General features: G+C 33.1%; 1 protein-coding gene across 1 annotated transcript in view; it reads left to right on the top strand.

The window, feature by feature from the left end:
- LOC111642286 (oxysterol-binding protein-related protein 1-like) overlaps positions 1 to 26,973 on the top strand; it is a 190,167-nt gene that overhangs the window by 17,900 nt on the left and 145,294 nt on the right. Inside the window, exons 3-4 of the mRNA XM_023388617.1 lie at positions 22,914 to 22,999; positions 26,149 to 26,223. Of these exons, the coding sequence (XP_023244385.1) occupies positions 22,914 to 22,999; positions 26,149 to 26,223 (161 nt within the window). The remainder of the gene's footprint in view (positions 1 to 22,913; positions 23,000 to 26,148; positions 26,224 to 26,973) is intronic.

Below are 26,973 nucleotides of genomic sequence, written 5' to 3'. Positions count from 1 at the left end.
TGTTGTCCCGATGAAAATTAATAATAATAATAAGTTTCAATAAAAATGATAAAATGTATATTGAATTTTATTTCTTCTGAGATCGCAGCAATGCGTTATGGGTAAGCTAGTTCTGTATAATTTAAAGGCTTATAATTATTATTAATTAATAATTCATTCAGTATTATTAATAATTAATCTAGTATTATGAATAATCCATCCAATAGTATCAATAATTAATAATAATAATTTATCTAGCATTATCAGCTTTAATAAAACCAAGCTTAGTGTCAGAAATTTAAACTGTTGTGAGCAAATAACAATTAAACTGATTAATTTAAAGCAATAGTTATGACTGATAACAATAACTTACAATGATTTCATGTTGTTAGTTGCATGTTGAACCCAGTTGAATATGGTAAGCAGTGAAACTTCATTGTTAATTTGATTGCTCGATGATATCAGTGCCCCTTAGTAGACATTCATTACTAGGTTATACCAACCATTATTAGCATGGTTTTTTTTTAATTGATAGCATCCTTACAAGGATAAGTTTATTTAATGCTTACAGGCTATATTAATGCTTAGAAAAGCAATTATATACAGTGGTGCCTCGTATAACGTACACCTCGAATAACGGACGCTGCGAATAACGGACTTTCTGTTTGACCATTACGTGACTCGAGCAAAGACTTGCTGCGAACAATGGACTTTCCGTTCGGCAGTTACGTGAGACGATCAATGGACTTTTTTCGAACAAGTGCGAATGATGTTTCCACTCTTTTGTTGTTGCCAATGACAATCTGCTATTTTTAGGATATATGAGTATTATTATGAATGTATTATTAGTATATCTGAAGTAGAAATGTAATGCAATATATGCTGGTAATTTAAATAAACATTAAATGTAATGTAATATATGTTGACGATTCAAATAAACGAAATGTAATTGTGTAGATGCCGAGGTGGCGGGACGAAAAGAGGTTGTAAAAAACAAACGGAGCGAGAGTAGCTCGTAGAAGTGTTTAGTGATCTTAATTAATAAAGAATTATTCGTATCATATAATCTGGCAAGTTAAGTCATTTATAATGCATCATGGCTTCTAAAAAAACAGAAAGGTGATTTCAATTGAAACAAAGCAAGAAATCATCAGGAGTGAAAGTTGACAAAAACTTTCTTGTCGAATGGGGAGAGGTTCAGGAGTTTACCAACACTCATTATCCAAACAGAGCTGAGGCCAACAGGATCAATGATCTCTACGATGACACCTTTGTCCGTCATTTCCGACAGGTGTTAAAGAAGAAAGAGAAACAGACCACCTTGGTCATGTTTTTCAAGAAGCCAGCGGGCAAAAAACAAAGGATGGAACAAGAGAAGTTGACCCTGCAAGTTCCGGTAGCCTCTCCTGAATCTGACTCCGATTAAAAAACAATAAAAAAAGACCCGCTGCAATGTGTAAAAAGTCTGTATCTGTATGAATGTGTAAAGAAAGTGTTCTTCCACCTCCTCCTCACAACATCTGACTACCCGGCATAATTGGTGTCTGCTCCATTTTCATTTTTTATGGTACAGTACGGTTATTTTATGCTGCGGAACGAATTATATGTTTTAACATGTATTTCTATGGGAAAATGCGTTTCGTATAATGGACGTTTCACTTAACGGACGTGCACCTGGAACGGATTAAGTACATTGTACGAGGCACCACTGTAGCTTTCTAAACAAAAAGAAAGGCATATTTGGATAGCAAAGTTAAAACTTTTATTTCATTTAATAATTAAAATTATGTACATTCGTTTAATACAGGGCTTCTTAAACTTTTTTATTCACAACCTCATTTATGATTGTGATTTTTTTCGCGATCCAAAAAATATAAAATAAAGATATACAGTATACAAATTTGCAAAAACAATAATGGTATACTATCACAGTTCACTCTTGTGTTACAATGGAACAGAGACAACTGAATATGCTGAAAAGTGACAATACTACATTAGTTCACACTACAATCAGTGTTGCTGAATCGTTGTCTTGCTGCACCAGAAGTGACAAAGCGCAACTCATGAAACCTATGACACAAAGTGTGCCATTTTCAAACTCTCACAAATTATTTTCAATATTTTGCATTAAAATCTTGCAACCCCAAGATTTCGCTAAGCGACCCCAAATGAGTTTGCAACCCATAGTTTAAGAAGCCCTGGTTTAATACAATTATAACACATGCATAATACAGTTAGTAAAATTACAATTAATAATCTTGCATTCTAGAATTTTATTTAATTAATATAAGTTTATTGATGCTGTTACCCAAGGTTCACATCTGTAAAAAAACATGCAAGAAAAATAACTACATGATTACAGTTTACATATAAAATTATATCAATAAATACAGTGGAACCTTGCTTAACGAGCATAATTCCAGAATCTTACTCATAATGCAAAACACTTGTCAAGCAAAACAATTTTTACCATATAAATTAATGTACAATATGATAATGCATTCCATGCCGAAAAAAATACTCAAATATTTTATGTATAATGTTTATTCAAAGAAAATTATACAATATACATTTTTAAGGAACGTGAATCGTTGTCATCTTTTCTTCTAGAGTGGAATGAACCAACCTGGAATGCGAATTCCATTTGCAGGAAACAAAAAAAAATTGAAATTTAATTTGAAATTGGTTATTAAATTTAATACAAGATGGCAGCATAACTGCCTACCTCTAGTCAAATTATTTAATTTCTAATATTTAATTATAGTCTTTACATAACCCAAGAATTTGGCATATTGTTTAGTGTGTTTATTATATAACGAACTGTGATTGTTGATGTTTATATGTAATATGTCTGAACACAAGTTTGGAAAAATGTGTGATCACAAGTGACATTAAGATGCTAATGGAACAAGTGCTAAACACAGACTGATGTAGCATGTGCACAATTTGGGACTTCCCCTCTTCTCATTACTTGTTATGCAAAACGTCACTTGTTAAGTGAGTCATTTTTTTACAGTTTGTTTTGCTCATTATAAGAGATACTCGTTAAGTGAGGTTCCACTGTATGTTATTTTATCTGTATTTTATATATTTCTAGAAAATTAATTAGGATGATAATTTCATATACAGATAAAAAAAATTACTTATTTATTTAGAACATGTTGCAAGTATAAGTAAATAATTTACTGAAACATCTAAATTAACTGTAGAAATGTATTTGATTTAATTATATGTATGAAAATGTTCATGAATACTTTATATCTTTATATTCTAAATTTTGTAACATTATGATAAATTATAATTTAATTAAATATATATGAAATGATTAATATTAATTGCCATATGATCAAAATCATTTACCTTTCTTCTTCTTTGGGAAATCGATTTAATTGGTTTCCATGTGTTGAAGACGATGTAATACAGCTTGCAAACATACAATAAATAGAAATAAAACATCCTACTGGTAAAAAACAAACTTCTTGCATAAAAAAAGTTATTTTTTAATGTTGCTAATAATGGTCAGTATAACACATGGTTTACCTGGCAATGAGTCTACACAACTATTACTAGAGGGTGCTAATATGAACTGGCAACAAATTTAACAATGGAAAATTTGCTTATCATATACATGTTTTGGTTGAATATGCTAGAATAAAAAGAAAGTATAAGAAGGCCTATTTACTCTGTGTTGTTAGAGAAAGACAGATTTCAGTAGCAAAACCTTCCTTCTTTATTTGTTGTTCACTAAGTACAAGCTAAGAGTTATGACATCCATACAAAGACAATGAACAAGGACAAAAGTCTTGTTCCTACTGTCTTTCCATGTTGCCAGTCATTGTAACACTTGATGTTGGCACATTACATATTGAAAGATAACTGAATTCTGATTATAATAAGTGATGTTTATTAAAATGTATTGTAACTTGTATGTTTTAGGAGCTGTTAATTTTAATAGCATTAATTGACATAAAGTATTTTTGCAGAATGACGGCATGCAGGTCTATCCCAGGGGGAATTCTGGCATGTCAATTTAAGTGAGTTTATACACCTCTCTATAGAGGGCACATTAAAAAAACAAACCAGTTATATCATGCAAAAATGAACAAGTTTTTATTCTAAAACTGTGAAACTGTTAGCATTACATCAAAAATTATGATTATATGTTTAATTTCTTTATTTTGTTTTCTTTCTAACATTGTAAAATATTCTTGGAATTCTGAAAGTGCTTTTTTTGTGTGTACATGATCTGGCTAGAAAATAATGAGACTATGATTGCCTGCACACAATAGTTGCATGTGGGCCAGGGTGGGTAAATGACCTTGAACAAGTTAGAATAAGCACAGCGAATCTCAACTTGCTATTGTTATTAGATTGCTGTGAGTGCCTGCTGCGAGTGGACGTGTTGTTAGTGTGCACCAGAAAAATGGCCAGCTTGAAAGAGTAGCAATGTATCAACCTGAAATTTTTGGTGAAATTGTATCTTTGCACCTGCTATGTGAAGCATATGGAGATCATGTTTTTGTTGTGCATGTGAGTTTGAATGGCACAGATTTTCTGAGGGCTGAGAGAATGTGAAAGATGATGAACATTCTGGATGGCCCAGCATGTCAAAAACTGAGGAAAGTGTACAAAAAGTGGAACAAATTGTAACTAATACTGCTATAAAGAAGTTCTGGAATCTTTGCAGAAAAGGGTCAGAAGAAAGCAGCATCACTTGTGACAAAATGGTTCATTCTCCATCAGGACAATCAAGTTTTTATTCTGAAACTATGAACCAGTTTATGGTGCTCTGTTACTTCTTGGCCAAAAACTGCTTCAGTAAAAGCAGTTTTTGGCCAAGAAGGAGGTTACACTACTTGAACACTCACTGTACTTACCTGACTTAGCTCCATGTGACTTTTATCTTTTCCCTAAAGTCTGCTCTAAAAGGACACTGTTTTGATTTAGTTTCTGCTGTCAAGAAAAAACAGTGGAGCTTCTGCATAGCCTTACAGATGATTACCTGCAGCACTGTTATGATCAGTGGAAATTGCAAATGCAGTGCTGTGTGGAAGCAGAAATAGTCTTTCTATTGTGGCCGTCGGCCATATCGACATATGTATTTTAATTGTATATAGTTATAATTCCAATCTTCTTTCCCTATTTCTTCTATTTCCTTTGCCTGTTCCTTCTAGAACCTTCCAAATGACAGTTATAGCCTTTGGGTGGAATTAGCCGTCCTGAGAATCGGAAAGAACTATAGTTGTAGGAGGGACGGTGGAAAGATAGCAAGAGAGAGGAAGGCAGCATTGAACGAGACACGGAGAGAGCTAGACGTGTCGAAGGGAGCTCCGAACGTGACTTTGTGGCGAAGAACAAAGTAATTCTTCGAGAAGTCGAGTAATGGACTGAGGAGGAGCCACGGTCAGATCATAAGGCCTATGGGCGCCTCAAGATAGATCGGGAAGAGCCCAAGGAAGTGGAATCTCCACGATTAGAGATCTGGCAACTGGCGTGTTGAAGATCTTCCGGAAAGCAAGGAGAGTCAAGAACATAGCGGAAGCGAGAGCCATCATTGTTAAGAGAAAATCCTACCCAAAGCGCAGAGACATCAGAACATAAAAGGAAAGGCCCAGGTGAAGTTATCTCTTTCTTTCTTTTACCTTCCCACTGTCCTGTCTTCCTTGTCATTTCCTTAGTATTAAGTTAGCCTTAAGTTAGGATTAAGTTAGATTTAGTTACACGAATATAAAATATTAATTGTTATGTGCTAGGAGGACGTCATACCATGAATTATTGTAAAACTGAAAGGTTTTCTGTTGATACCCCTCGCATTGTAAAGATTTCATACATCAGTTGGGATCCCTGATAAAACCGAACCTGTTCGTACTAAAATAAAGGAAAGTGTTTATTATTGTAACTGTCGCAATGTTCCTTTCTGTGCATTTCATTCGTGGATCGTACTATTTCAACCACACGAACACCACACTATTTTTTTCTAATTGTTCCAACTGTATCTTTCTCTAATAACTTTTCAGCCAAGTCATTGCTGGTGTACCAACTGTCTATGTGCAACATGTCCTTTGTTGAACAGAGATTGACCCAGTTTCATAAAATTTGTTAGTGTTGTGTTTATGGTGTCAAAGTGTTTAATAGCATATATTTCTAGCTCATATGTATAGCCAGGATTACTACATTATTTGAAAAAATTTATGCCATACTTGTGCCTTTTCTGTTTGTTGTATTACCTGAATATTATTCTTCCTCAAAATGGTACTAAACTCTCATCAACATAGATAAAATTTTTGGGAATATAATACAGTTCAAAATTTGCATTTAGAGTATTTACTAATTTCCCTATCTTATATAAGTGACTGCTTTTATCAGTCTCTTCATTAATTGTAAAATGAAGCATTTGTAAGAACATTTCAAATCTATTCTGACTCATTTTCTTTTAGAAAATTGTTGCTCAAATGTTGGTCTGACAACCAATAATCACTCATTTTAGGTAATTTCACTAGAACCAAATATAAATCATGCCAAAAAATGATTTCATCTCATTTTTATCCACCAGTTACCAATTATATAAGCTAGATTATCTTTTCAATGTTTCAAAACCTAATGATCGGGATCCAATCTGGAACCAATCAGGTTACACTTGTGTGAGGGTGCGAGTTTCGGGGATGTCTTTTGTTTGGGTCAGTTGGACGGGCAGGACATGACCGATGTCCAGTCTGAACCGTTAAACCAATTCTTTGTTAGATATTAAACAGTGATTTTTATGATTAGAGATCTTTACACGCTATGATCTTAACAGAGAGTATAACTTTTTCACACACTTTTCAATTTGTATGCTTAACAAGTAGTTCAGTATACAGATTGAAAAGTGTGTGAAAAGTTATACAGTACTCTCTGTTAGGATCATAGCGTGTAAAGATCTCTAATCGTAAAAATCACTGTTTAATATCTAACAAAGAATTGGTTTAACGGTTCAGACTGGACATCGGTCATGTCCTGCCCGTCCAACTGACCCAAACAAAAGACATCCCCGAAACTCGCACCCTCACACAAGTGTAACCTGATTGGTTCCAGATTGGATCCCGATCATTAGGTTTTGAAACATTGAAAAGATAATCTAGCTTATATAATTGGTAACTGGTGGATAAAAATGAGATGAAATCATTTTTTGGCATGATTTATATTTGGTTCTAGTGAAATTACCTAAAATGAGTGATTATTGGTTGTCAGACCAACATTTGAGCAACAATTTTCTAAAAGAAAATGAGTCAGAATAGATTTGAAATGTTCTTACAAATGCTTCATTTTACAATTAATGAAGAGACTGATAAAAGCAGTCACTTATATAAGATAGGGAAATTAGTAAATACTCTAAATGCAAATTTTGAACTGTATTATATTCCCAAAAATTTTATCTATGTTGATGAGAGTTTAGTACCATTTTGAGGAAGAATAATATTCAGGTAATACAACAAACAGAAAAGGCACAAGTATGGCATAAATTTTTTCAAATAATGTAGTAATCCTGGCTATACATATGAGCTAGAAATATATGCTATTAAACACTTTGACACCATAAACACAACACTAACAAATTTTATGAAACTGGGTCAATCTCTGTTCAACAAAGGACATGTTGCACATAGACAGTTGGTACACCAGCAATGACTTGGCTGAAAAGTTATTAGAGAAAGATACAGTTGGAACAATTAGAAAAAAATAGTGTGGTGTTCGTGTGGTTGAAATAGTACGATCCACGAATGAAATGCACAGAAAGGAACATTGCGACAGTTACAATAATAAACACTTTCCTTTATTTTAGTACGAACAGGTTCGGTTTTATCAGGGATCCCAACTGATGTATGAAATCTTTACAATGCGAGGGGTATCAACAGAAAACCTTTCAGTTTTACAATAATTCATGGTATGACGTCCTCCTAGCACATAACAATTAATATTTTATATTCGTGTAACTAAATCTAACTTAATCCTAACTTAAGGCTAACTTAATACTAAGGAAATGACAAGGAAGACAGGACAGTGGGAAGGTAAAAGAAAGAAAGAGATAACTTCACCTGGGCCTTTCCTTTTATGTTCTGATGTCTCTGCGCTTTGGGTAGGATTTTCTCTTAACAATGATGGCTCTCGCTTCCGCTATGTTCTTGACTCTCCTTGCTTTCCGGAAGATCTTCAACACGCCAGTTGCCAGATCTCTAATCGTGGAGATTCCACTTCCTTGGGCTCTTCCCGATCTATCTTGAGGCGCCCATAGGCCTTATGATCTGACCGTGGCTCCTCCTCAGTCCATTACTCGACTTCTCGAAGAATTACTTTGTTCTTCGCCACAAAGTCACGTTCGGAGCTCCCTTCGACACGTCTAGCTCTCTCCGTGTCTCGTTCAATGCTGCCTTCCTCTCTCTTGCTATCTTTCCACCGTCCCTCCTACAACTATAGTTCTTTCCGATTCTCAGGACGGCTAATTCCACCCAAAGGCTATAACTGTCATTTGGAAGGTTCTAGAAGGAACAGGCAAAGGAAATAGAAGAAATAGGGAAAGAAGATTGGAATTATAACTATATACAATTAAAATACATATGTCGATATGGCCGACGGCCACAATAGAAAGACTATGCCAAAAGACATGGTAAATGTAAAATTGAAGACTGTAGAGTTCAAGGCTCCAGAAAATGAGAAAAGGTATAACTGTCATGAAATGGAAGGATAAATGGGAAGTTTAATTATTATTATTAACATTCAACAGGATTTGTGAAGACTACCAACAAGAGAGGCCAATAAAAGTATAAACCACAAACAGTTAGTGATTACAGTTAAACAAAGGCAGCTATTGATTTGTTGGGCAAATGACTGCTTATTAATTGTCATTAATAAAGACCATAAAATAGTATAAGAAATTAGCTATTGAAATATTACTGAACATTGCACTTGTAAAAGCAATGCTACTTTGTAAATCAGCAATTAATATGAAAATATCTGGTTTAATTCAGAAAAGCAATTGTTCAGTATTTTTGCAATGAAACAAATCAAGCAAAAACAGTTTTTGCTTTGAGAGTGATATGCTTGAAAAATGAACTCAAACACAAGGAAGGTCCAGTCAGGAAGACAAGAAAATGATGCCATAGTTGTTAAGTTAATGTTGTGAGTTATGGCAGAAAATATGCTAAAAATAAACTATAAAAATGCAACTTATTGCCCTGAATACCCTTTCCAGTTATACTATTATGTGATATGTTTCAATAGAGTACATTGTTGCTAATTTTTTACTTTTTCTTTGTTTATCATTTTTATTTCTAAAAGTCTTAAAATTGACATAATTTTAAATCTTTATAATTAATAAAAACTTTTTGCAGTTTCAATTTTTTTAGTGACTCATAATGGTGATGAATGTGGTAAAAAAAATTTTTCATTTTTTTCACCACATTCATTACCAAACTTTCTAATTATGAGCTTATCTTTAGTTACTCTGAAAGAATATTCTCAGACCAGTCTACAGTAACATGGAAAGATCATGCTAGTTACCCTAAATAGGAACAATATACAGAACGCATGCCTGATGGTGTTGAATGACAACTCAAATTTATGGGTTTTTGCTGGTTACATCACTGGTGACCCCATGGCAGTCAACATGTTAAAGATACAGAGGTATCAAATATGTTTATTTAAACCATAAAAGTAGTTAATGTCATTTATTTTTTAATTATTAGTTAACAGTTTTTTTAATTTTTAAAGTATTATATTACAACACTATGCTGGACAATTTGTTTCATTATCCATAATACCTAGAGTGAAATAGCAATTTTAGTTGAACAACTTTTTAGTTGACAAACTGGAACACATTTGAGTGTGAGCATTTGCACTGCCAACTTTTTAATCACATCAACTAAAAAGTTATGGCATGCTCTATTTTTTACGTAATTAAACTGTTACTTTTCAGAATAGAATGAAGGGGACTTGGACTTGGTGCTCTAGTGATTTAGTAGCTGACTCATCAATAAATTCATAACTAAACAAACACCAGTGCACTGATTTTTACATTTGGCATCAAACTTTAAATATTACTGGTAATTTTCCAGTAAACCACTAACATTTTGAAAATTTACCATTCTACCAGTGATAAAAAAAATAGTAGTAAATTTGGAACCCCTAATTGAAAAAAGCAGTCTGCTATACATATTCTTTTTTCAATTTATGATATAAATTTAATTAAATCAACATTATCAAAATATGTCAAAATGACAGTTTCATAATTTCCTCATTTTTGTCAAAATTAAGAAAAAAGTTAGTGATTAAATTTTTCTATATGATTATTAATAAAACTAAAAACATTGTTTTTTGTATGCTCTTAAAAAAATGTTTATTTTGAAATCTATAAATATGTGTTTTATAATTTAACTAGCAGACTCCGCCACGCGTTGTTGTGGCTCAAAATGTATCTATTATAAATTTATAACACTTCCCCGTGGGGGAATTTTTTGAAAAATTTCTTCTTAGTGTACATTTTCTTGAGTACCCTATTAAAATGCAATCAAAAACGCATCTGAAATAGTATAAATAGAAGCAGAGTTCTTTACGGTAAGCCTTAATCCTGTCCATCTCCCTCCCCAGAGGGGGAATTTTGACATGTATATTATATAAAAACACGTGCGTATTCGAATGCAGCATTGTGTCAAAATTTCAAAGGAATCGGTAGGAACAAANACTGTAGCTTTCTAAACAAAAAGAAAGGCATATTTGGATAGCAAAGTTAAAACTTTTATTTCATTTAATAATTAAAATTATGTACATTCGTTTAATACAGGGCTTCTTAAACTTTTTTATTCACAACCTCATTTATGATTGTGATTTTTTTCGCGATCCAAAAAATATAAAATAAAGATATACAGTATACAAATTTGCAAAAACAATAATGGTATACTATCACAGTTCACTCTTGTGTTACAATGGAACAGAGACAACTGAATATGCTGAAAAGTGACAATACTACATTAGTTCACACTACAATCAGTGTTGCTGAATCGTTGTCTTGCTGCACCAGAAGTGACAAAGCGCAACTCATGAAACCTATGACACAAAGTGTGCCATTTTCAAACTCTCACAAATTATTTTCAATATTTTGCATTAAAATCTTGCAACCCCAAGATTTCGCTAAGCGACCCCAAATGAGTTTGCAACCCATAGTTTAAGAAGCCCTGGTTTAATACAATTATAACACATGCATAATACAGTTAGTAAAATTACAATTAATAATCTTGCATTCTAGAATTTTATTTAATTAATATAAGTTTATTGATGCTGTTACCCAAGGTTCACATCTGTAAAAAAACATGCAAGAAAAATAACTACATGATTACAGTTTACATATAAAATTATATCAATAAATACAGTGGAACCTTGCTTAACGAGCATAATTCCAGAATCTTACTCATAATGCAAAACACTTGTCAAGCAAAACAATTTTTACCATATAAATTAATGTACAATATGATAATGCATTCCATGCCGAAAAAAATACTCAAATATTTTATGTATAATGTTTATTCAAAGAAAATTATACAATATACATTTTTAAGGAACGTGAATCGTTGTCATCTTTTCTTCTAGAGTGGAATGAACCAACCTGGAATGCGAATTCCATTTGCAGGAAACAAAAAAAAATTGAAATTTAATTTGAAATTGGTTATTAAATTTAATACAAGATGGCAGCATAACTGCCTACCTCTAGTCAAATTATTTAATTTCTAATATTTAATTATAGTCTTTACATAACCCAAGAATTTGGCATATTGTTTAGTGTGTTTATTATATAACGAACTGTGATTGTTGATGTTTATATGTAATATGTCTGAACACAAGTTTGGAAAAATGTGTGATCACAAGTGACATTAAGATGCTAATGGAACAAGTGCTAAACACAGACTGATGTAGCATGTGCACAATTTGGGACTTCCCCTCTTCTCATTACTTGTTATGCAAAACGTCACTTGTTAAGTGAGTCATTTTTTTACAGTTTGTTTTGCTCATTATAAGAGATACTCGTTAAGTGAGGTTCCACTGTATGTTATTTTATCTGTATTTTATATATTTCTAGAAAATTAATTAGGATGATAATTTCATATACAGATAAAAAAAATTACTTATTTATTTAGAACATGTTGCAAGTATAAGTAAATAATTTACTGAAACATCTAAATTAACTGTAGAAATGTATTTGATTTAATTATATGTATGAAAATGTTCATGAATACTTTATATCTTTATATTCTAAATTTTGTAACATTATGATAAATTATAATTTAATTAAATATATATGAAATGATTAATATTAATTGCCATATGATCAAAATCATTTACCTTTCTTCTTCTTTGGGAAATCGATTTAATTGGTTTCCATGTGTTGAAGACGATGTAATACAGCTTGCAAACATACAATAAATAGAAATAAAACATCCTACTGGTAAAAAACAAACTTCTTGCATAAAAAAAGTTATTTTTTAATGTTGCTAATAATGGTCAGTATAACACATGGTTTACCTGGCAATGAGTCTACACAACTATTACTAGAGGGTGCTAATATGAACTGGCAACAAATTTAACAATGGAAAATTTGCTTATCATATACATGTTTTGGTTGAATATGCTAGAATAAAAAGAAAGTATAAGAAGGCCTATTTACTCTGTGTTGTTAGAGAAAGACAGATTTCAGTAGCAAAACCTTCCTTCTTTATTTGTTGTTCACTAAGTACAAGCTAAGAGTTATGACATCCATACAAAGACAATGAACAAGGACAAAAGTCTTGTTCCTACTGTCTTTCCATGTTGCCAGTCATTGTAACACTTGATGTTGGCACATTACATATTGAAAGATAACTGAATTCTGATTATAATAAGTGATGTTTATTAAAATGTATTGTAACTTGTATGTTTTAGGAGCTGTTAATTTTAATAGCATTAATTGACATAAAGTATTTTTGCAGAATGACGGCATGCAGGTCTATCCCAGGGGGAATTCTGGCATGTCAATTTAAGTGAGTTTATACACCTCTCTATAGAGGGCACATTAAAAAAACAAACCAGTTATATCATGCAAAAATGAACAAGTTTTTATTCTAAAACTGTGAAACTGTTAGCATTACATCAAAAATTATGATTATATGTTTAATTTCTTTATTTTGTTTTCTTTCTAACATTGTAAAATATTCTTGGAATTCTGAAAGTGCTTTTTTTGTGTGTACATGATCTGGCTAGAAAATAATGAGACTATGATTGCCTGCACACAATAGTTGCATGTGGGCCAGGGTGGGTAAATGACCTTGAACAAGTTAGAATAAGCACAGCGAATCTCAACTTGCTATTGTTATTAGATTGCTGTGAGTGCCTGCTGCGAGTGGACGTGTTGTTAGTGTGCACCAGAAAAATGGCCAGCTTGAAAGAGTAGCAATGTATCAACCTGAAATTTTTGGTGAAATTGTATCTTTGCACCTGCTATGTGAAGCATATGGAGATCATGTTTTTGTTGTGCATGTGAGTTTGAATGGCACAGATTTTCTGAGGGCTGAGAGAATGTGAAAGATGATGAACATTCTGGATGGCCCAGCATGTCAAAAACTGAGGAAAGTGTACAAAAAGTGGAACAAATTGTAACTAATACTGCTATAAAGAAGTTCTGGAATCTTTGCAGAAAAGGGTCAGAAGAAAGCAGCATCACTTGTGACAAAATGGTTCATTCTCCATCAGGACAATCAAGTTTTTATTCTGAAACTATGAACCAGTTTATGGTGCTCTGTTACTTCTTGGCCAAAAACTGCTTCAGTAAAAGCAGTTTTTGGCCAAGAAGGAGGTTACACTACTTGAACACTCACTGTACTTACCTGACTTAGCTCCATGTGACTTTTATCTTTTCCCTAAAGTCTGCTCTAAAAGGACACTGTTTTGATTTAGTTTCTGCTGTCAAGAAAAAACAGTGGAGCTTCTGCATAGCCTTACAGATGATTACCTGCAGCACTGTTATGATCAGTGGAAATTGCAAATGCAGTGCTGTGTGGAAGCAGAAATAGTCTTTCTATTGTGGCCGTCGGCCATATCGACATATGTATTTTAATTGTATATAGTTATAATTCCAATCTTCTTTCCCTATTTCTTCTATTTCCTTTGCCTGTTCCTTCTAGAACCTTCCAAATGACAGTTATAGCCTTTGGGTGGAATTAGCCGTCCTGAGAATCGGAAAGAACTATAGTTGTAGGAGGGACGGTGGAAAGATAGCAAGAGAGAGGAAGGCAGCATTGAACGAGACACGGAGAGAGCTAGACGTGTCGAAGGGAGCTCCGAACGTGACTTTGTGGCGAAGAACAAAGTAATTCTTCGAGAAGTCGAGTAATGGACTGAGGAGGAGCCACGGTCAGATCATAAGGCCTATGGGCGCCTCAAGATAGATCGGGAAGAGCCCAAGGAAGTGGAATCTCCACGATTAGAGATCTGGCAACTGGCGTGTTGAAGATCTTCCGGAAAGCAAGGAGAGTCAAGAACATAGCGGAAGCGAGAGCCATCATTGTTAAGAGAAAATCCTACCCAAAGCGCAGAGACATCAGAACATAAAAGGAAAGGCCCAGGTGAAGTTATCTCTTTCTTTCTTTTACCTTCCCACTGTCCTGTCTTCCTTGTCATTTCCTTAGTATTAAGTTAGCCTTAAGTTAGGATTAAGTTAGATTTAGTTACACGAATATAAAATATTAATTGTTATGTGCTAGGAGGACGTCATACCATGAATTATTGTAAAACTGAAAGGTTTTCTGTTGATACCCCTCGCATTGTAAAGATTTCATACATCAGTTGGGATCCCTGATAAAACCGAACCTGTTCGTACTAAAATAAAGGAAAGTGTTTATTATTGTAACTGTCGCAATGTTCCTTTCTGTGCATTTCATTCGTGGATCGTACTATTTCAACCACACGAACACCACACTATTTTTTTCTAATTGTTCCAACTGTATCTTTCTCTAATAACTTTTCAGCCAAGTCATTGCTGGTGTACCAACTGTCTATGTGCAACATGTCCTTTGTTGAACAGAGATTGACCCAGTTTCATAAAATTTGTTAGTGTTGTGTTTATGGTGTCAAAGTGTTTAATAGCATATATTTCTAGCTCATATGTATAGCCAGGATTACTACATTATTTGAAAAAATTTATGCCATACTTGTGCCTTTTCTGTTTGTTGTATTACCTGAATATTATTCTTCCTCAAAATGGTACTAAACTCTCATCAACATAGATAAAATTTTTGGGAATATAATACAGTTCAAAATTTGCATTTAGAGTATTTACTAATTTCCCTATCTTATATAAGTGACTGCTTTTATCAGTCTCTTCATTAATTGTAAAATGAAGCATTTGTAAGAACATTTCAAATCTATTCTGACTCATTTTCTTTTAGAAAATTGTTGCTCAAATGTTGGTCTGACAACCAATAATCACTCATTTTAGGTAATTTCACTAGAACCAAATATAAATCATGCCAAAAAATGATTTCATCTCATTTTTATCCACCAGTTACCAATTATATAAGCTAGATTATCTTTTCAATGTTTCAAAACCTAATGATCGGGATCCAATCTGGAACCAATCAGGTTACACTTGTGTGAGGGTGCGAGTTTCGGGGATGTCTTTTGTTTGGGTCAGTTGGACGGGCAGGACATGACCGATGTCCAGTCTGAACCGTTAAACCAATTCTTTGTTAGATATTAAACAGTGATTTTTACGATTAGAGATCTTTACACGCTATGATCTTAACAGAGAGTATAACTTTTTCACACACTTTTCAATTTGTATGCTTAACAAGTAGTTCAGTATACAGATTGAAAAGTGTGTGAAAAGTTATACAGTACTCTCTGTTAGGATCATAGCGTGTAAAGATCTCTAATCGTAAAAATCACTGTTTAATATCTAACAAAGAATTGGTTTAACGGTTCAGACTGGACATCGGTCATGTCCTGCCCGTCCAACTGACCCAAACAAAAGACATCCCCGAAACTCGCACCCTCACACAAGTGTAACCTGATTGGTTCCAGATTGGATCCCGATCATTAGGTTTTGAAACATTGAAAAGATAATCTAGCTTATATAATTGGTAACTGGTGGATAAAAATGAGATGAAATCATTTTTTGGCATGATTTATATTTGGTTCTAGTGAAATTACCTAAAATGAGTGATTATTGGTTGTCAGACCAACATTTGAGCAACAATTTTCTAAAAGAAAATGAGTCAGAATAGATTTGAAATGTTCTTACAAATGCTTCATTTTACAATTAATGAAGAGACTGATAAAAGCAGTCACTTATATAAGATAGGGAAATTAGTAAATACTCTAAATGCAAATTTTGAACTGTATTATATTCCCAAAAATTTTATCTATGTTGATGAGAGTTTAGTACCATTTTGAGGAAGAATAATATTCAGGTAATACAACAAACAGAAAAGGCACAAGTATGGCATAAATTTTTTCAAATAATGTAGTAATCCTGGCTATACATATGAGCTAGAAATATATGCTATTAAACACTTTGACACCATAAACACAACACTAACAAATTTTATGAAACTGGGTCAATCTCTGTTCAACAAAGGACATGTTGCACATAGACAGTTGGTACACCAGCAATGACTTGGCTGAAAAGTTATTAGAGAAAGATACAGTTGGAACAATTAGAAAAAAATAGTGTGGTGTTCGTGTGGTTGAAATAGTACGATCCACGAATGAAATGCACAGAAAGGAACATTGCGACAGTTACAATAATAAACACTTTCCTTTATTTTAGTACGAACAGGTTCGGTTTTATCAGGGATCCCAACTGATGTATGAAATCTTTACAATGCGAGGGGTATCAACAGAAAACCTTTCAGTTTTACAATAATTCATGGTATGACGTCCTCCTAGCACATAACAATTAATATTTTATATTCGTGTAACTAAATCTAACTTAATCCTAACTTAAGGCTAACTTAATACTAAGGAAATGACAAGGAAGACAGGACAGTGGGAAGGTAAAAGAAAGAAAGAGATAACTTCACCTGGGCCTTTCCTTTTATGTTCTGATGTCTCTGCGCTTTGGGTAGGATTTTCTCTTAACAATGATGGCTCTCGCTTCCGCTATGTTCTTGACTCTCCTTGCTTTCCGGAAGATCTTCAACACGCCAGTTGCCAGATCTCTAATCGTGGAGATTCCACTTCCTTGGGCTCTTCCCGATCTATCTTGAGGCGCCCATAGGCCTTATGATCTGACCGTGGCTCCTCCTCAGTCCATTACTCGACTTCTCGAAGAATTACTTTGTTCTTCGCCACAAAGTCACGTTCGGAGCTCCCTTCGACACGTCTAGCTCTCTCCGTGTCTCGTTCAATGCTGCCTTCCTCTCTCTTGCTATCTTTCCACCGTCCCTCCTACAACTATAGTTCTTTCCGATTCTCAGGACGGCTAATTCCACCCAAAGGCTATAACTGTCATTTGGAAGGTTCTAGAAGGAACAGGCAAAGGAAATAGAAGAAATAGGGAAAGAAGATTGGAATTATAACTATATACAATTAAAATACATATGTCGATATGGCCGACGGCCACAATAGAAAGACTATTTCTGCTTCCACACAGCACTGCATTTGCAATTTCCACTGATCATAACAGTGCTGCAGGTAATCATCTGTAAGGCTATGCAGAAGCTCCACTGTTTTTTCTTGACAGCAGAAACTAAATCAAAACAGTGTCCTTTTAGAGCAGACTTTAGGGAAAAGATAAAAGTCACATGGAGCTAAGTCAGGTAAGTACAGTGAGTGTTCAAGTAGTGTAACCTCCTTCTTGGCCAAAAACTGCTTTTACTGAAGCAGTTTTTGGCCAAGAAGTAACAGAGCACCATAAACTGGTTCATAGTTTCAGAATAAAAACTTGATTGTCCTGATGGAGAATGAACCATTTTGTCACAAGTGATGCTGCTTTCTTCTGACCCTTTTCTGCAAAGATTCCAGAACTTCTTTATAGCAGTATTAGTTACAATTTGTTCCACTTTTTGTACACTTTCCTCAGTTTTTGACATGCTGGGCCATCCAGAATGTTCATCATCTTTCACATTCTCTCAGCCCTCAGAAAATCTGTGCCATTCAAACTCACATGCACAACAAAAACATGATCTCCATATGCTTCACATAGCAGGTGCAAAGATACAATTTCACCAAAAATTTCAGGTTGATACATTGCTACTCTTTCAAGCTGGCCATTTTTCTGGTGCACACTAACAACACGTCCACTCGCAGCAGGCACTCACAGCAATCTAATAACAATAGCAAGTTGAGATTCGCTGTGCTTATTCTAACTTGTTCAAGGTCATTTACCCACCCTGGCCCACATGCAACTATTGTGTGCAGGCAATCATAGTCTCATTATTTTCTAGCCAGATCATGTACACACAAAAAAAGCACTTTCAGAATTCCAAGAATATTTTACAATGTTAGAAAGAAAACAAAATAAAGAAATTAAACATATAATCATAATTTTTGATGTAATGCTAACAGTTTCACAGTTTTAGAATAAAAACTTGTTCATTTTTGCATGATATAACTGGTTTGTTTTTTTAATGTGCCCTCTATAGAGAGGTGTATAAACTCACTTAAATTGACATGCCAGAATTCCCCCTGGGATAGACCTGCATGCCGTCATTCTGCAAAAATACTTTATGTCAATTAATGCTATTAAAATTAACAGCTCCTAAAACATACAAGTTACAATACATTTTAATAAACATCACTTATTATAATCAGAATTCAGTTATCTTTCAATATGTAATGTGCCAACATCAAGTGTTACAATGACTGGCAACATGGAAAGACAGTAGGAACAAGACTTTTGTCCTTGTTCATTGTCTTTGTATGGATGTCATAACTCTTAGCTTGTACTTAGTGAACAACAAATAAAGAAGGAAGGTTTTGCTACTGAAATCTGTCTTTCTCTAACAACACAGAGTAAATAGGCCTTCTTATACTTTCTTTTTATTCTAGCATATTCAACCAAAACATGTATATGATAAGCAAATTTTCCATTGTTAAATTTGTTGCCAGTTCATATTAGCACCCTCTAGTAATAGTTGTGTAGACTCATTGCCAGGTAAACCATGTGTTATACTGACCATTATTAGCAACATTAAAAAATAACTTTTTTTATGCAAGAAGTTTGTTTTTTACCAGTAGGATGTTTTATTTCTATTTATTGTATGTTTGCAAGCTGTATTACATCGTCTTCAACACATGGAAACCAATTAAATCGATTTCCCAAAGAAGAAGAAAGGTAAATGATTTTGATCATATGGCAATTAATATTAATCATTTCATATATATTTAATTAAATTATAATTTATCATAATGTTACAAAATTTAGAATATAAAGATATAAAGTATTCATGAACATTTTCATACATATAATTAAATCAAATACATTTCTACAGTTAATTTAGATGTTTCAGTAAATTATTTACTTATACTTGCAACATGTTCTAAATAAATAAGTAATTTTTTTTATCTGTATATGAAATTATCATCCTAATTAATTTTCTAGAAATATATAAAATACAGATAAAATAACATACAGTGGAACCTCACTTAACGAGTATCTCTTATAATGAGCAAAACAAACTGTAAAAAAATGACTCACTTAACAAGTGACGTTTTGCATAACAAGTAATGAGAAGAGGGGAAGTCCCAAATTGTGCACATGCTACATCAGTCTGTGTTTAGCACTTGTTCCATTAGCATCTTAATGTCACTTGTGATCACACATTTTTCCAAACTTGTGTTCAGACATATTACATATAAACATCAACAATCANTAAGCCTTAGTCCTGTCCATCTCCCTCCCCAGAGGGGGAATTTTGACATGTATATTATATAAAAACACGTGCGTATTCGAATGCAGCATTGTGTCAAAATTTCAAAGGAATCGGTAGGAACAAATGAACATTATATTTTTATTTATATAGATAGATAGAAGATGATCTGCTTTAGTTCATTTTCACAGAAAAGCATAACGCCTCACAGAAAAGCAAACTTAGGGCGTTGTACTTGTAGCGCCATCTGTTGGACATAAAAGCCTTAACCTAGATTATATATTTTAATTTATATGAATGTTTAATGGAATAATATACAGCCTATGTCCACCCTGAGGTTCCATTCGAAATATTGGTGAAAGAATTTTTGAAATCGAATGAGTAGTTTCAGAGATTACCTGCTGCAAACAAACTTACATACATACATACAAACATTATCTCTTTATAATATTAGTATAGATCAGTAAATTTTGCTATTTGAACTTAAGTCTCTCTTACATAGATGAAAATGGTATTACAATAATAAACCTTTTTGTTTGATATTGTATTATTTTTCTCCACATTTAAGTTTGTAATTCAAACAAATTTAAATTATAAACTTAAAATTTTAAAATTTGTATTCATTGAATGAGACATCTTAAAGCACTTTTAATTTAATAAAAAATTTCAATTAATTTGCCCTTTTGAAGAATTTAAGTTATAAAAACATAAAAGATTAAAAAGCAACATTTTTTACTAGAAATCAAGAATCTTTAATATTTTAAGTACTTTTAAAGTACTGTACATAACTTTTATCCTCAAAATTCAAAAAGATCAGTTAATCTTTAAATTGTTAGAAGCTAGTTCTTTTGTTAAATTACATTTTAAAGTTTTTTAAAATTATAATAATTTGAAAAAATTTTATTGGTTTACAGATTAACTGGTAGTTCTCATCCTCAGAATCCCATAATGTAAACCCTCAAAAGTACTTAATGAACTGAAGATTCTTAATTTCTAGAAGTGTTTTTTCTTTTAATTGAAATTAAAAAATTTTATAAAAACATAGTTCTTTATCTTAATATATTATATTTTAAATGAATTAATTTGAACCAATTCAGTTTAAGGTTAATTATCTTAATAATTTCATAAAAAATTGTCATTTGATTGAAAACTTGCTTAAATTGAATCTTTTGTGACGATGAATTTGAATTGAAACAATATAATTTACAATATTCAAATTTGTATATTACATTTATTATAATGACAATTAAATAGTAGTTACTTTTCATTCTATGGACAACATTGAATAATAAAAATATTTTTTTAATTGAAATTATTATTATTATTTTTAATTATTGGCTCATTGATGAACGTTTTAACTGTTTTACATAATTTTGCAGAGGTGTAGCCTGCAATAAAAGGTAACCTCTGCAAAGGAAGATTGTTTTGTACGTGATTTGACATGACAAAATTTAAGATGATTTTAGTTTTTTATATTTTTTAAAATTGAACATACAGTGGGTGATCGGTTAACGAACAGTTTGGGTAGTGAACAAATCGGATAACAAACACTTTTGCGAAAGATTTTTATGATCGGACAATGAACACATGTTCGGACAACGAACACTTTACTGAACATAAAAAGAAGTGACAGAAAATAATGAATACTGATTGATTTTCCCTTATCTTCAGGTAACAATTCGAAACCTTTTGGAGCACAGGAGACGTCAACATCGACGCTCAACCTGATACCGATCGGATAGTATCCCTCCGAATTTTGAAACTCTCCCTTGTAATTCCAGCTTTTTGTTTATGTTTCTGACAAATAATTTCTATAGTATTCGCGAGACTGTCAAACGGGCACTCCTTAAGTTTTGCGTTGGGGTTTATTTATGAAAGATGAAAGTTTAACTGTCCCATTGGATATTTGTTAAGGTTTTAATACCAAATTTTGAATTTCATCCGGGCCTTGCATTTAAATAATTTTTTGTGGACTAGTTGATTTCGGTTCTCTGAATTTTTGTAAGGGCTTTTCTGAACTTTCTGAAAAAGAAACTGATGATATTATGATGCCTAAAAAGAGGAGTGTCAAGAACTGTGCTCACTGTAGAAACCGAGTAAGAGATAATAGCCAAGGTAGAAAGTGGGCACAAGATGTCTGATGCTGCTAGACAGTATGACTCGAACTGGTCTACGGTAGGCACAATCTTACTATGAAAGATATATCAAGAAGTCTCAAGCTGTTAATGGAGTAATGAAAATCACATCTTCAGAAATAAAGAGCATTTTAGATCTCATAATGTAACCTGAAACTGATCTAACAACATAAGAAGTCCAGGGATGTCAAAACAACGATCATCCAAGTGGCATCCAAACCAGAGGCTAATGGGGTTGGGAATCTCTGCAATTACAATACTATTAATTACTTTCAAAAAATCCTGAAGAAAAGAGAAAAGCAATTGACATTGGATAGATTCTTTAACCCACAAACGGAAAAAACATGACTAATAAAAATGCAGGACTGCATATATTTATACTGTATATATTCCTTACACACGCCACACTCCCTTTTAATACTGTAGCAATATATGTCATAACAGATTCACGCAACCTCCTGGAAATTTACTTCTGAAAAATCCTGAAGAGAGAAAAGCAATCGACATTAGACAGATTCTTTAACCGTCACAAATGGAAAAAACATGACTAATAAAAATGCAGGACTGCGTATACATGTATTTTTATTATTACATATAAATAAATGTAGTAAGAAAGTNGTGGGTGTGTGGTTACTCTTAGCTTCACTTCAACCCATAGACCTTACTGGCATGGGTGTCCCTACCAGGAGCTTGTGCTCCAGCCTGCATTGCTCTATGGTTCAGTAAAATTACTGGGCTCTCCCACCACGACCAGGTGGTGACCACGGGAGAGTTATTATTATTATTATTATTATCATTATTATTATTTTTTAGTTTATTTATTTCCATAGAGTAGAACATAAGAAATTGTTATAATTGAATAAATTATTTTTTCACATTCTAAGATAAATTAATACATTTGATGTGTTCAATAATAAATAAATTGTTTTAGGCAAACAAAAAAGTAATCATGGATGGACTCCTTTGCATCTTGCTGCATATTTTGGACATAGAGAAGTTGCAGAATATTTAATTAAGGTAATTATATACATCGAAGAGCCATTATATTATGACTACCTTCCACCTAGAGTAGGAGCTTGCCTGGAGACAAAACAACGGTGTTTGTGCAGCTCATACTGCTGTATATAAACGGCCAGTGAACTGTGTTTCCGAATGTAGAGTTTTCAGCTGCATCATGGGAAAAGCAGAAAATTTATCAGACTTTAATAAAGGACAAATCGTTATGGCTAGGAGCCTGGGAACGTTGATCTCAGAAATGGCGTGATTGGTGGGCTGTTCACATGCAGTCATTGTTAGTACTTATTGAAAGTGGTGTATGGATGGAAAAATGAGAAGTCAATAGCCAGCTGTATGCCATCCGCAGTGCATTGATTCCAGAGGGGAGCGAAAACTATTATGGATTGTTTGCTGCAACTGAAAGGCTACAGTGGCCCAAATCACCAGCAGCTACAACAGTGGTGACAAGACAATGTGTCTCAGCACACAGTGCAATGTACCCTTTTGCATATGGGCCTGCGTAGCCACCGGCCTAGCTGAGTTCCCATGCTTACAGCATGTCATTGACAACAGCGCCTGCACTAGGCCAGGGAGCATTGCAATTGGACCTTAGAGGAATGGAAGAAAGTAGTCTGGTCTGATGAGTAACATTTTCTGGTCCATCATGTTGATGGTTGCGTGTGGATATGCCAATTTCCAAAGGAGACCATGGCAGCCGGATGTACAGTTGGAGGGATACAAGTTGGTGGAGGCGGTATTATGGTGTGGGCAATGTTTCCATGGGACGCATTAGGACCCATTATCCCCATAAAACAATCCCCGACGGCTGTGCACTATATGAACATCATTGCAGACCAGGTTTACCCCTTCATGGCAACAATGTTCCTGGTGAGTGATGGCCTGTATCAACAAGATAATGCACCATGTCATAATGCCCGAATCGTCATGGAGTGGTTCGAGGAACATTTCAGTGAATTTCAAGTTATGTGTTGGCCTCCAAATTTACCTGATATGAATCCAATTGAACATTTGTGGTTTCACCTGAAAAACCGAATTCATGCTGCCACATGACCACCTCACAATGTTCGAGAACTGGACAGCCAGCTGATGAGCACCGGGTACCAGATACCTCAGACTACCTACCAGCACCTTGTTGAGTCAATGCCTTGCCGTGTGTTGGTGGTTTTGCAGGCAAAAGGTAGTCCTACATCATATTAAACAGGTGGTCATAATGTAATGGCTCTTCAGTGTATATATATGTATGTTGTGTGTGTCTTAAATTAATGAGTTAAATACAGCTCTTATTTTTAAGAAATCATTACAATGTTTTTTAAAGGAAAAATGTAATGTATTTTGAAATGTAATGATTTCTTAAGAACAAGACCATTTTAAAATTACTAATTCAAATGCAGAAAAGTATTGAGTCAGTAATATATAATGAACTAAATTTATCTTTGTATGTTTTGAAGGATTATGTTAATAAAATCATGAATATATATTTTATTTCTGTAAGTTATTCTTTTTCTAATGATATGATGCATTTTTGTCAGTTTAAAAATGTTTTTTATTTTATTTTCTCTGATTTGATCTGAAAAGGTCAAATAATAAACTCATCAAATAATAAACTCATTTTGGCATCGGTTTGCTTGTAATTGGGGAGGGAAATGGTTTTATTTTTAAGGTTAGTTCAGGAAAATTTCATTTCTTTAAAGGGAGATTATCAGTAGAGCTGGAGCCTACCCCTATACCAAACATAAACTTACAGAAGTTTTATTATAAGTAGAAGTGTCCATCTAACTTGTAAATGCTTTAAATGGCAGCATTTTTGTTTTTTTTTTTATTCAATAGCATGTTTTCTTTAACACACAACAATCATAATCAGAACTGATTACAGGAAATTTTCTAATTTAAGGGGACCACTATTTTGAGTGTTTGTTGTAAGGAGAATTCTATATGTGGAGAGTAAGAACAAATGATAAGTTACAATTTTACAAGTACAGAATGTATTCAGAAATAAACTTATCTAATAAAGCATGGGAGAAACTAAAAATAGGACACTTTTTTTACTCTTTACATCCTCTGGGCAGTAGAGGGATCTTTTTTCAAGCTTTTCATAGGTTTTGCCAGATTCACACTAGGGCAGTCAGGTTGATAAGAGACAGGACTGACATATCTAGATTAGACCAATCCCTAGAGCTTTTTCAATTACCCTAATTTGAACCCTGTTAAGTCATCAGCCTACTACTAAAGAGCAGTAGGCTGATGCCTCTATCCCTTATCCTCCAACTGGCTACTTGTGGCACATGTTTAATGTTTTCAAACTTTTGTTGTAAATTATTTATATTGGTCTTGCAGTTTGCCATTTTTTCAGTTTTTCCAGACTGAAAAAGAGGCATCTAACTTTGACAATAGTACTGTGCCAGTTATTGGCACAGTACTAGTGTCAAAGTACTCCCAAGAGGCATCTAACTTTGACAATAGTACTGTGCCAGTTATTGGCACAGTACTAGTGTCAAAGTTAGATGCCTCTTGGGAGAACTTTACATAAAATTGGCCCATATTTAGGTGTTAGAAACATTGAGAAAATCCAGAAAACTGCACACTGCCAGCCCATTGATTAGGTGCAAACACAGGACCATCTATCAGTATTCAGTGATGTTATACATTCAGCTGCTGATGGGACCAACAATACATTTAAGCTAGTGCAAAAATTATAGAAGCAGTTAGAGAAGGGATGATTACTAATATTTTTAAAAAAACCCTCTTGTTTTGTTAGAAGGCATTGTTTACTGCATCTCAACATATCAATTTCTCAATAACAAAAATATAGTACCATAATGAGAGAGCCTTGCTGTTAAGACAGTTTTAATAAGTTGTGTGTTTCTGATAGAGAAATATTGTATTAATATATGTTAAATTTTTATTTTATTTATGTAATAATTATTTTCACATTAAACTTTGAACAAATTCAGTTAATGTTTTAAAGTGTGTAGCTATTAAAAAACATTTTAAGTTGCTTATTCCAAATGAAATGTTAATAACTTAAGTAAGTTATATAAAACTATTCTTTTGTGTTCTTCCAGTTACTGCATAATTCTTTATAAATATAATTTTAATACCAATATTTAAATAATTAAAACTATAAAAATAACATTTTAAAATTTTATTAGAATGGTGCAAATGTGAATGTAGTGAATGATGCAGGAGATACTCCACTGCACAAAGCAGCTTATACTGCAAGAGAAGTAAGTAAAAGTTTGTGCAAATAATTTATTCCACAACAAATGACTCTTAACTAGTACAGTTGTTAAATTTAAAAATTTTAATTTATATATTAAATAATCATCCATCATAAATAATTTTATTTTGACAAATAGTGTAATATGAATAGAATAGAATAGAATAGAATGTTTATTAACGTAATAGGCAATAGCCTGTTACAAGGGGGATGTTTATACAATTATTAGAACTTTACATACATTAACTTTTCGATGAGCATTCGCCTTTCATCTGTTACAATCAGGGTGGTTGGATTTCACAATTTCTTGATTATCTACACAGATTTATTTCTACATCTAATTATATTTTAACTTATACATCACATTCAGTATGTACCTTTTTACCCGTTTTAAATACACTTCAAATTTATTCATTATTCCGTATACAATATCTCAATGTTTTTACATTACATAGATCTTATTTTCGTTATTAAATTTATATTTATGATAGCTACTTTAACATAGTAGATTAATTTATTCTTATTTCTTCATTTTTTGCTTTACTAAATACTATGATCAAGTGTTTATTAATTATTAACTTTGACTGTCACTTCAAATTATCATACAGGTTACCGTAGAACCAATTATTATGTTAGGGTCTATAAATTTCTTTAGTAATACTTTATAATTTTTTCGCAAAGACCCTATATATATTTTTCCAAAACCCTATTGGACAGATTTTTTTTTTTTTTTTTTTTTTTTTTTTTTTTTTTTTTT

The sequence above is a fragment of the Centruroides sculpturatus genome, unplaced genomic scaffold, assembly GCF_000671375.1.
Source record: "Centruroides sculpturatus isolate CEXI.00-Female unplaced genomic scaffold, Cexi_2.0 scaffold751, whole genome shotgun sequence".
NCBI classification, from domain to species: domain Eukaryota; kingdom Metazoa; phylum Arthropoda; class Arachnida; order Scorpiones; family Buthidae; genus Centruroides; species Centruroides sculpturatus.
Note: the sequence above shows the minus strand (reverse complement) of the source record. Positions and strands in the feature narration are given on the sequence as shown.